Source organism: Macadamia integrifolia, unplaced genomic scaffold, assembly GCF_013358625.1.
Source record: "Macadamia integrifolia cultivar HAES 741 unplaced genomic scaffold, SCU_Mint_v3 scaffold1801, whole genome shotgun sequence".
Taxonomy (NCBI): Eukaryota; Viridiplantae; Streptophyta; class Magnoliopsida; order Proteales; family Proteaceae; genus Macadamia; species Macadamia integrifolia.
The window spans coordinates 45,172-57,442 of NW_024868360.1; the positions used below are offsets into that span (position 1 = coordinate 45,172).

At 39.4% G+C, this 12,271-nt stretch overlaps 1 protein-coding gene across 2 annotated transcripts; it reads left to right on the top strand.

The window, feature by feature from the left end:
* The first annotated feature begins 353 nt into the window (after positions 1-353).
* On the top strand, positions 354-11,769 carry LOC122064875 (far upstream element-binding protein 2-like). Of its 2 annotated transcripts, none has more exons than XM_042628659.1 (7): positions 354-902; positions 1,710-2,074; positions 5,824-6,009; positions 6,145-6,246; positions 6,328-6,402; positions 6,527-6,643; positions 10,282-11,769. In XM_042628659.1, exons 1-7 carry the CDS (start codon positions 632-634, stop codon positions 11,551-11,553), a joined length of 2,388 nt encoding a protein of 795 aa, XP_042484593.1. In that variant the 5' UTR covers positions 354-631; the 3' UTR covers positions 11,554-11,769. The 2 variants fall into 2 exon arrangements, with proteins under 2 accessions (XP_042484593.1, XP_042484594.1); XM_042628660.1 differs by having other exon boundaries at positions 6,328-6,399.
* Positions 11,770-12,271: the final 502 nt, after the last annotated feature.

A 12,271-nucleotide genomic window follows, 5' to 3' on the forward strand; every position in this document is an offset into this window, starting at 1 on the left:
CGGTTTCTAGCTATGTAATGTATGCTAGTACTTTCCCATCTAGTTTTTTTTCCCCACAATAGGGGACATATATGTCATTTGGTAAGAGGAACGCGCTACGCTATGCAGTCGGAAAGGAAACATTATCATAGATATATTCATGGGGTGGGTACCCTCCGACACCGTGTGCAGCTCGGGCATCAGGGGTGAAATTACGAAACCTGTTAAATAGGGGGTATTTAGGACATTTTAGAAGGGTGTTATTATCAGTGGGAACGTGCTGTCTGGGTTTTAAGCTGGCCGTTGTGGGAAATTTCAACCCTATATTCACAGAAAGACACTTCGCAAAACACAAAAATATATCTATTAGGCGAGTGGCCGTGAGTCCGTGACCACTGACCACCCTATTATTACAAGAGAGCTCAACACCTTGAGATCTTAAGACCTTAAACCCTACAGGTATTTATCATCCCTTCGTCGGCCTCCTCTCTCTCTCTCGTCTCGACCTCAACCAGCACTTTTCTTATCCTTGGATTCTATTTCGTTTCCTCAAACATTTCCTTAGTTTCTTGAAACTCTAGGTAGGATTTTGTTGCCCCGAGCTAGGGTTAGGGTTTGTGTTTCAGTGGGTAGAAATTACTGTAACAAATCAATGGCGGAAGAAGGGGCGGTAGCAGCTGTGAGCCCTGTTCCTGTAGATCACAAGAGGAAGCTTGAAGATTTGGAGCCTGAGGCTCCAGAACAGGTGGTTTCGGACCCTCCACCGGCAGAAGCCTTGGCAGATTCGAATGAGAACTTGAACTCTGAGTCGGACGTGAATGAGGCACAGAACGTTGCTTTGAAACCTCAAGAGATCGTTGGACCTGTTTCGGTTTCACCTGAAGCGAAGCGGCCTCGTCTGGAAGAAGAAAATGATGGTTCAGGTTTATATTTCTTGTTTTTTAATCGCTATTTATCTGATATTCCTTTTTATTCGCTGCATTTGATCTGTTTTGACTGTTTTATTGTTGATGTCTTAGTTGTTCTTTTTTTTTCTTTTGTTGGGGTTTGGTTCTGGGTAAAATGTCATGTTTCTGAAGGTCGCATTTGGGCCCTTCGAAGTTTGAACGATTTTATTGTCTCCCTCTGAGGGCCTCTTCTTACTTCTTAGAGAGACCTAGCTTTCTGTTGATTTGGGGCTTCTGGACTGTTCTCGCTCAGAGTCATCTGTGAATCCCTTCTTGCACGTTTTGATTACATGTATAAATTGTCTCATCTAGTGGATGGCAAATATTTTGTGGTTGTTTTTGTGTTCTTAACACCGTATGATTTCTTTCATGATGTTTCAGTTCAATTAGAGCGTAGGGACTTGACCATTTTTTTTCTTGGTTGCATTAGGGTTTCTCTGTTTTGGGATTGTCAATACTCAATGAAACCTCACACCCCCCCACCCCCCCCCAAAAAAAAAAAAAAAAAAAAAGAAAAAAAGAAAAGAAGAAGAAGAAACGGGAACTTCCAATTTCATCTGACTACTTAGTGCAAACATGCATGCACACTTTGATCTGACAATTAAAAATGCAGTCCTTTCCATTTTAAAACTTCCCCGGCCAGGTGCTCTCCTTTCCAATATCTTTGCATTAATTTGATGTTTCAGCAACCCCTAAAATTCTGTGCCCATATTGTGCGTATATTCTCAAATATTGAATTGGGCACTCAGTTTCCTTATTCCTGTGATCCTTTTGTTGTAACAGCTATAGAGAATGGTCACCAAGAACAGCAGGTAGGTCACCAAGAGCAGCAGGTAGATGAACCATCTACGGAGAATGTGGAACATCCGGAAGGGAGTATTCCAATGGAGAATGCTGAAGAACAACAATCTGTGGGTGATTTTCAAACAGAGAACCATGAAAACCATTCCACGGAGAATCATCAGGAAGACACTGCACTGCCACCATCAGATGAGAATCTTCTGATGAATGCCCAGCATCCCTCTGAAGCAGATCTTCGGCAACCAGCTACAGAGATTCCTCAACAAACAGATTTTCCCTCTGGACAAGAGCAGCCCACGGTAGAGATGCAGACTATGTCACGTAAAATGGAAGTTCCCAATAATAAGGTATGCTTAGTCATCTTCAAAGTTATAGTGCGTTTAAGTTGCTTGCTTGCCTTACTGCTCTGATATAATCAGATATTTTTAAGCATTTAATTCATGTGTATGAAAGTGGAAGAAAGCTCTCTTGTTAAATGCGTTATGGTTCTCCCTGTTGCTATTTACTCTAAAACAAATTAGGTACTAATGGATTCCTATCAAGATTTTTTTTTACTGCTACTTAATGGATAATATCCTGTCAAGTCCTTTGATTTTCTCTTGGAAGTTGCAAATTGAAGGAATGGAGAGTGTTGTTTCCTTTTGCTGTTTCATGTGGCCTTTGAAATGATCTGTTTTCAGCCCTATTGACTAGATGCCGAATCAAGTTCAGTAGGAAATTGGTGGTGTGCAACCTGAGGAGAGTCTATTTTTTTTTTTCTTGGGGTTTTTTCGGGTTGTAATGATTGCTTTACCCAGTGGAACTTGAGCTTGGCCCATGGATTATGAACTGTGAAGTGTTAGTGCAGTCAATGTCAAACCCTTGCATTTTTTGTTTCATTCCGCTGCTTTCTTAAATATGTCTGGCATAAAGCTGCTTAGCTACTTCAATTTTTGCAGAATTATTTTCCCCTGCAATTCAACTGTAAAGGTTACAGTTTGGTCAAGAACGCTGTAGGCAAAGGTTATGAAGAAAATTATTTTAGTGGAACTATCCCACTCAGGTGACAGTCTGTTGGTACTTGGAAGTTGGTCAATTGGGTGAATAGGTTTTGAGTTGTCAGTGATCTGAGTCCAATAGCTAGTCAACTGATGATTAGTGTACAATGAGAAAGTGTGATTCATAATCTAGTTCTTTTGGTGTCCAATATGTGTTACGTTAATATTCACCAAATTTCTAATACATGTGTATGAGGGAATGAAGTGCAATATTATTTACCTATAATTAATCGGGAATTTTTCATCTGTGACTCTTAGCTTTGCTATTTTGGTTAAACTTAATTACATGTGGTCCTGGGATTTGGATTCCCAGTATTGTGGCATTCTGTATGTTGATACACTGATATTGCATTGCGTTTGTTTTTGGTACTACCTCCATCTTACAAAGACTCTGTTTTGGAGTTCCTCTCTGTCCTATTTTGTCTGTCCATGACAGTATTAATGCTTTGAAAGAATCTTATTTGCCTATTTTACTCTTAACATGATTAATGCATTCAAATTAAAAGAGAGAGAGGATGAGGCATTAAAAGAGGGAGGGAGGAGGTGAATTAAGGAGAAGGAATTATGAAGGGCAAATTTGGAATATTATAAGAAAGTATTGAAGTAAATGATGCAATCACAAAGCCTCCATTAAATTTTATTTTTATCAAATTGACAGTTTTTGTTGGATAGAGAGTAGCTTTTTATTGCCTTACATGTTTTGTTGAACGTTTGTGGCTTTTATCAGTATCAATGATTTAATCTGTGATAACACCACTTATTCTAAAAGTGACATTGTATATTTTTACTGGTTTTGACTGCTCATTGCATAGAGATGCTTGAATGACTAGTTGTACTTTTTCGGCAACCTTGTTTGAAACTTCCGTTACACAGCGACTTAGAGAGGTAAGTCGGAAGCTCCCATGATCACTAGGATGGCCTAGAGTTACCTTGGTCAAAGATGTATTGTTACTGATTCATCCCCTAAAGCAATGTTGAATCGTGACAAGTGCTTCTGATGCTGTTGGGTTCTTGAAATCTAACAGATTGGGTTGGCATTAAACTTGCTGTTTTGTGAATCATCAATCGCTACAAGACATTTGACTCTAATTTGGACTCGGAAACTCCTATATAGACTACTATAAATCCAACTACTAAAAATCTAAATAAATAAATAAACTAAATATCCTACTGAACACAATAAGCAATTGGACCCAGTTCATATCCATCTGGGCTACCCAACAGGTTTGGGCCAGTCCAAAGAATTGCTCCTGCACCAATCATGAGTGATTTTCTCCATCCTTATTGGTGTTTTTCTCAGGTTAGCTGGTCTGGTTTGGTTTTCTAGCTCTTGTTTTTTTTAGTACTGTTTCTCTTATTTAAAACTTATTCTCCTGTTTAAGTTCTGGTTTGGGATTTTCTTTTTGAATTTCCTTGAACCCATTATCCACGGGCGTAAGAAGGGGTTTCTGCTGTGTTACATGCATCACCATGCAAAGGCTGTGTTGCTTCGGCACAGGTGCTTTTTGGGTACAGGAATTGCCCAGGAAATGGTATCCATAATCTTAAATTTACTGTGAAGGAAGTTTGAGAGGAATTAGCAATTTTACTAGACAACCCTTGGATATACCTTCTCCTATGTGGTATCTCACACCTTCCACAGTGAAAAAACCAGATGAAGATGTTAGATGCTGTTACTGTTTGATTCTTAACACTGTAACAGCTTCAAAACATGCTGTAAGAGAAGGAACAACTTTGTTAAAGGAAAAATAGGCGGGTTCAAACTTATCCACAGAAATTTAGAGAAGAGTCAATCTGGTGAAGATAAATAAGCTTCTCTCACCTTATCTGCAGCATCTTATTTGTGAAACTTATTAGTAAGGGTGTCAAATTGGAACCAGAACTGAACTTATTGTGTCATTGCAATAACAAAGTTGCAGTTTTTTTGTTTGTTTGTTTGTTTTTTTTTTAATCTTATTTTACTATTTCCTTCTCGTTCCTTTCCTAGTTAGAGGTAACCTGGTCCAGGAGAAAGAACCTGAGAGTCGGATCCCTCATCCCTCCAACGTCCACTTGACAAAGGTCAATGAAATTGAAGCAAACCATTGTTGACCAACCAAGTCAGTCAAAAGCTTTGAACTCTGAACCAAGCATTAAGCAGCACCAACTAGGTAAAAAACTATGATGAACTCTCAAGTTTTTCTCCTTGTAATCAAACAGCCAAATCGTCATCAAACACGCAAAGAAGTAAAACTTACAGCATTGCTCTTTTTAGATCTTCTTCAACATTCCCCTGAACAGTGATCACCAAAATTGAGCCCCTTGCTAAATAATAAAAAATAGATCTTCGAGGTATTTATTTAAAAAAAAAAAAGGATTTTCTTTTCAGCTGTTGGAATGAAAAGCATGCCTCTTCTTCCTAATCTCAAAATTTGAAGGATTCTTCTTCCTAATCTCAAAAGTTGAAGGAAACCTCAGATGTCTAAGCACAGATGACCTCTACAGATCAAATCGGAACGAAGAATTACCAGTCCTAACTCTTCTTTTGGAAAAATGGCATGAAGAAGAGAACAGAAAAATAAAAAAAAAAATAAAAAAAATGAATGGCCAGCAAACAAAGTGGCGAATAGAGAACCAATTGTTTTATGTATTTATATAAAACAATCGGTGGGTGGGGAAGGCAACAGTGATAGGTCTTAACCCGTTGAGGTACCAGAGAAGAAAAAAAGCAGCGAAAGAATAATCCTAAACTAAAGGAGAGAAGAACCAAACCAGATACTAGAACTGAATATGAACGGAACCGAACAGTTTCTGTTTAAGTACACAGTTTCAGAACCAAATCAGTTCTTGGTTTGGTTTCGGTTCACATTAGCAATTCCTTGGACCGTACCTATTGATACCCCAAGTTATTAGCAATTTTCTAGTCCAAGTAAAAAAATTAAAATTCATTAGTAGTTTGATGCTTAAAATTGATCTGGAAAAGTACCTATATGCTCATTTTGTCTTTGGATAATTTCATGCAGTACTCTGATAGTTGGTGTGGTTTGCAATCAGCTCACAGTATTTACATTCCAATGCAGGTTGGTGTACTTATAGGCAAGGCTGGGGATACCATCCGGTTCCTGCAATACAATTCAGGAGCAAAGATCCAAATCACGAGGGATGCCGATGCTGATCCATATTCAACAGCCAGGCCTGTGGAGCTAATTGGAACTCTGGACAATATAAATAAGGCTGAGAAGCTGATAAAGGATGTTATAGCAGAGGTATGATCCCGTTTGCTCAGCTTATTTCCTTCATTACATACGATGTGATTTTAATGTGCATAATCATATGTGCTTTAGGTTGGCTCTTAGTAAACTGCTCATTATTTTCTTAACCAATTTGTGTCCTCTGTGCAGGCTGATGCTGGGGGCTCCCCTTCCCTTGTAGCTCGAGGATTTGGTACTGCACAAGCTGGGGGAGCTACAGAGCAAATTCAGTTACAGGTCCCAAATGAGAAGGTAACTTTGTCTCCCAGCGAATTTGCTCCTATGTTTTGATTTGTTCCTTAGCATTCTATATTGATGCTGTTTTGGGTTTAGGTTGGCTTGATCATTGGAAAAGGCGGGGAGACCATTAAAAACCTGCAGACTCGATCTGGAGCACGCATCCAGGTAGTTGATATCGTATAGCCTTGTTGATATGCATGTGGAATGAATAAAATGAACCCCAATTGATAAGATGTGTATCCTTTATGCCAAATTGTGTATCACCCAATACTGACAATTATCTTTTATTTAGCTCATACCACAACATCTTCCTGAGGGTGACCAATCCAAGGAAAGGACTGTGCGTGTGACTGGAAATAAAAAACAGATTGAGATGGCTAGAGAAATGATAAAGGAAGTTATGAGTCAGGTCGGTTCTCTAAACTTGTGTTATCTTAGTTGTACTATTTAAACTAGGTTATTTGAAGATGTCATATTTCTTAATTCATATGTTAATTTTATATTAGTGTATCTTAATTGTCTATTGCATTTATTTTAGTAATTTGATGATAGTTATTGCGTGCGCAACTTGTTTTGACTCTTATGTCTGCAATTTATCGTGATGTTGTGATAAGTCAGTGGCATGGCATAATGGTACTGGACATTGTCTTTGCCGTTACTATGAAGCATTCTATTGGGAGGGTTACTTCCATTTTCTGTCCTGAAGAAATAATAAAAAAAGAAGATAAAGCAAAATATGGAGTTAGCTCATCTTAGCTCAAGTAAGCCTTATCTTGGCTACATGAATCCTGTTTCACCATTGAACTCTATTTACAGTCATTTTATTGTTAACCTATGGCCATCCCTGTATTTTCTAACCACTTGCTTCCAGGTCATTATTGACCTACCCCTTGTTCTTGTAGTCCCTTTGATCTGTACCATACCTGTCCTAAATTTTGGGCTTAAGTCTCCTTCCGGCTAAATTATGCATCTAACAATTTTCTTCATCCATTCTTCCTATGACTTTGAAAGGAAGAGTATCATATGATTTGCATGGTTATAAGTTTTCTCTATTTGCTTATTTATTTTATTTATCTCTTTGAAACTTATTTATTTATTTCTCTCTTTTAAAATGATATCGGTTTGACATCAATTCTAATGGGAATTTTATCCATTGGTTATTTGGCTTTAAGTTGCTAAATAGAAGACTGGTATATAATTCATGCCAGTTTGGTATGTTGTGGTATAACTCATGCCAGTAAAGCTCGCAAATGTGAAATTGATGAGAAATCATGGTACTTAAACAGCATTGATTTGTAGCCATGATGACCTTATTTACTAAGAGAAACCAGTGTCAAGAAATGCTTTGGTTTGTTGCTAAACGATGCCTACATTTTTAACTGACAGGAACTATCATGCTTATGATTTTCTTCTAACCTCTCTCAACTAATGAATATGTTCGAGTCTGTGAATTAGTACTTTGGCGGATACAGAAACATATTGATTCTAACATGACTTTTACACATTGGTAGTTGCCAAATTGGCTACAGTTTAATTGGATTAGTTAGATTCGGTTGCCTTTGTTCATGTTTTTTGGTGTGATACATAGTTTCTGTTCAGATGAATTAAGTCTGAGTGTCTGACTGCCTTGTCCAAAAAATAAAAATTGCATGATACACGTGATGAATTATTCACATTGTTGCTGTTGTATGGAACTTTTATCGAATTGAAGAAGAACATTGCATAATTCCACCATGGGAATGAGAGATTATTTGCTTGAATAACACATGAGGGCTTGCCTATTAATGCATGATGAGTCTGAAGGTCACTTGAATGTAGTTTGGAAGATTCTGAGATGTCGGTTGCCATGGTTTATTTATGTTGAAGGTGCCGATTTCGAATTGGTTGGCTTTAACAATGCAGATATGGCTATTGCCTTTCACATGGGGTCAGCATTGGTATCTTGGTGTAGTAGACAACTATTCTTCACTCTCATCAACTGAAGAGAGGTAACAAGCATTAACCCCCGCAATTGCAGAATGTTTATAGTTGGTAAGATTACTTTTAGACTTAAAAACCAAAAATCATGATTTAGTGACACTTCATCGTGTTAACCATAGTATTCTTTAGCGTCCCAATGTTCTATTCATGAGACATGCGTTGGAAGAAAAGTGTCATAACTCATACCTGGTGAAGTCATCTTGTTAATATTTGTATGAGTTCAATACTTCGCTACATATCTATGCGATGCTATGTTAGAACATCTCAAATATTATCTTACAGTATCCTAGAATTGTCATCAAGGTGTAGTCAAGACTGTTGAAAGAAAGTGTCAAATCTGAGCTCTGTAAGAATATGACGTGATGCCATGTTAAGAACAAGGATGTACTCTATGATCTAATGATAGATTAATTACTTTTAAACATTAAGTATCTCTTGTATCATACCTTGTTTTGGCATTGAGGAATGGTTATGGTTTCAAAGTTCTTGAAGTGCATGTCTCCTATTTTTTAGATTGTAGGGTAGCTTGTCAACCTGCAATTACTTTTAAGTTGCTCTTCAATAGCTAAATGTTTATTTAAGCATCTTATGGGAAGAGTCTGTTTTTACATGACCAATAAGTCTAGGACCTTGTGGAATCCTCCAAAGTTGTTGTCCTTCTATTCATCTCCTTCAAATAGTTCTTGTCGTAATCCATGTATTTGCCTACTGTATAATTTTATTGGAGGTTTTGCACTAAAATTTTGATGATTTTTTGGGCTATGCATAATACATGATTTGTTGTTTTTTTTTTTTTTGGGGGGGGTGGGGGGTGATGGTAAAAGGGACATAGGGTAATTAACAATGAAGGAACTCGACAAAATGATGGGAGATGGCAGAATTGCAAACCCAAACTAAATCTGTATAAATACTTCTGAAAGCATGCTTAAGTCATCATCAGAACTTGAAGATATCAGCTATTCGGAAATCGCTTCCATAACTTTTACTGACTTTCTAAAGAAGATAATGCACTCACATATCACAGCTGGATGGAATCTTACGTTGATGCACAGGGTTTTGTTTTTTAAACAGACTGTCAATATGGTTGGGGGTTGAGGTTGTGGTAAAACTGATTACACTGAAAGAGGAATCTTATGGACTAGTTGCTATCAAGAAAGACCGAAAATGTTATGGCTATTGGGACCTGGAATAGGTATTTCCATTCCAGAAAAGTCTTAGGAAAAGCTTAATTAGCATACAATGATGCAAATAGTGATACAAGCCTTATCTGCCAGCAATACAATACCATGCATTTTCAAATAACTTCGTAGTAAGGAAAAGCATTAGCTCTGGAAGACATTGGAACTGAATTTGGTAGTTGATTGTGCTTGGAGACGCTGATTGGTGGATGTGGAGAATTAATGAGAGGTTTTTAAAGCTTAATTTTGAGAGAAGCTGTCGATGAACATGCTGTACTTAAAACTGAGATGGCACTTTTACTTATTTGCTTGGAGAATTGTCTTGAATTATCTTCCGTCAAGGGCTTTATTAGTGGAAGGGTGCACAATGGTTGAAGTGCTGGGAAGAGAGTTGGCTTAGAGTTATTGGTTTTTTTTATCTGATGATGTCAAGGAACAATTATGTTTCTGATATAAATCTTCAATTTAGCATATTTAGAGGCATCGTTAATTGGGACTTAGTCCTCTTTGCCTATTTCCATCTTAGGCTACTTTCCATTATACTGGCACCTAGTACTTCAATTCCTAGATTTACTGGATTGCATTTTCATATCCTTTGCTACCTAGATTTGTTAAAAATCATGTCAACTGCCTTGCTTCAGTTACACTAATATTAAGCAATTGAATGGTTTAAATTATTTTTTCATGTTATATTCTAAGTGTGCATTATTAGCTTTTTAGTACAATTGGTGCTACTGTTATCATCCTCTGCAGCTTAATTTCTTTTAGCGCTTTCGCCATTAATGGTTGATTGGTGTTCTGCATACCAAGTTATTCTCCGGTCAGTTTTCTTTAAAGGAGGTTGCTTTGGTATATCTAACATCATATTTCTGTAAATTGCTTTGATCAGCCTGTGAGGCCTTCACCCCACTCTGGCGTTTATAACCAGCAAGCATATCGCCCACGTGGGCCTGCTGTTCCACAGCAGTGGGGACCCCGTGGTCCACCTCCTGTACAGCCAACAGGTTATGATTATCAGCAACGGGGAATGTATCCTTCTCAGAATCCACAGTATCCACCTCCGACTTATGGTGGCTATCCTCCACAGCAACAGGCTCCAAGAAGCAGCTTTAATGCTGGTTGGGATCAAAGGCCAGCAGTCCCTGTGCAGGGACCTCCTCAAAGCGGTGGTTATGATTACTATGGACAAGGTGGGAGCCATGTGGGTGACGGTTCTGTGCATGCTCCAGTCTCTACTCCTGCCCCTGCACCAACTTCGGCTGTTGGCCCTCCTGCTCAGATGAACTATAATTATGGACAGCCTCAAGGTCCAGAGTATGGACAGCCTACCAATTATCCTCAATCAGCTCCACCCCAGCAGAACTATGGACATGGCTACGAGGACCAGAAGTATGAAAACCAGCCTCCAACACAGCACGCCTATGGAGGTCATGGAGTATCTCAGCCCGGGGTGTACCCCCAACAAGCTGGCACTCAACCAGGCTATGCCCAACAACCGTACAGCAAGCCACCTTATGGCATGCCATCTCAGGGACCCCCTCCCCAATCTTATGGGCCACCTAGGCCTAATCAACCTGGAGAAGTACCTTATCAAGGTCCAATTCAATCAACCCACTCATATGCACCCAATGTGCCCCAACAGCAATCATACCCATACGCATCGAGTGGGCCTGCTCAGCAAGCATATCCATACGGATCTGGTCCAACTGCTAATGATGGGTACAATCAACCACCTGCACCCACTGCATCTGCTCCTGGTTATGGTCAGCCAGGTGGACTGGTTTCTGGTTATGGTCAGCCAGGTGGCCAGGCACCAACTGCATATGCTCAGGCCGGGCCATCTGGAGGTTATGGACCATACAACTCCCAGCCAGGTTACAATGAACAGCCAGCTCAAAGCAATGCAAATTATGGGTTCCAAGGGCCTTCAGAGGCTGGTTACAGTAATGCTGCAGGTCCAGCCTATGGGGCACCACCAGCTGGTCAGGTGGGTTATGCACAGCCAGCCCCGAACCAGCCAAGTTATGACCAGTCAATGCCCCAGTCAGGTGGTTATGGAGGTGTTCTTGGAAATGCCCCAGTTGGTTATGGAAAGAGTTTGTCACCCCAACCTGGATATGGCCAATATGACTCAACTCAAATGTATGGTGCTCATCATTGACTGCTTTGATATTTGGTAATGGGTTGAGGGCCAACTACTGCAAGTTTGTTGGTAATCTATTAGCCTAGTATTTGTTATTTGAGTAGGCTGGAAAACATTTAGCAAATTAAAGAGGGATGTTTAGGGCATACTTGCTTACTTTTAAGAGTTGAATATGCTTTCTGGATTGATCTAGCCTTGTCATATCTATGTGATCTATTGTTGCGTTCTGTGTTATGATGTTACCTTGGCATATCTATATAGTCTATTATTGCCTCCTATGATCTGCAGATCTAAGTTGAGCTTGTGCTGCATTCCTGGGTAACATGATCAACCAGAACTCTTACCTTGCAGATGTAGTTATAGTTATATGTACGTTAATCGGTTCTATGGCATGTGATTCTGCTGGAACAAGGTGGACAGTGTGGGTCTGTTCGTCTTCTTGTATTCAAGGACTGGCATGATTGCACGAGGAGAAACACCCAAGGGGTTCTGTTGCTGTTGAAGGGTTTCTCTCGATGATTGGATGAACTGGGCATTCTAATTTAACCATGCATCTTGTTTAGGGACGCTTTTGCCCATGTGCCTAGACATGGGTGCAAAATGACCATTGTGCCCCTCTTGGTCAATGCCCGAACATGTGCTCGCATTGGCTAAGGCACTGGTGTAGGGCCATGTTCTTAGACAAAAAACATTTTTTTGGAGTGTTTTTAGGTTCGGCCAAAATGATCTCGATCAT

Bases quoted from the DNA above. Each gene is read 5' to 3' on its own strand.
- LOC122064875 (XM_042628659.1), top strand. From the start codon at position 632: ATGGCGGAAGAAGGGGCGGTAGCAGCTGTGAGCCCTGTTCCTGTAGAT. The intron at 6,247-6,327 runs GTAACTTTGTCT...TTTTGGGTTTAG, and splicing joins TACAGGTCCCAAATGAGAAG to GTTGGCTTGATCATTGGAAA. The intron at 6,644-10,281 runs GTCGGTTCTCTA...TGCTTTGATCAG, and splicing joins TAAAGGAAGTTATGAGTCAG to CCTGTGAGGCCTTCACCCCA.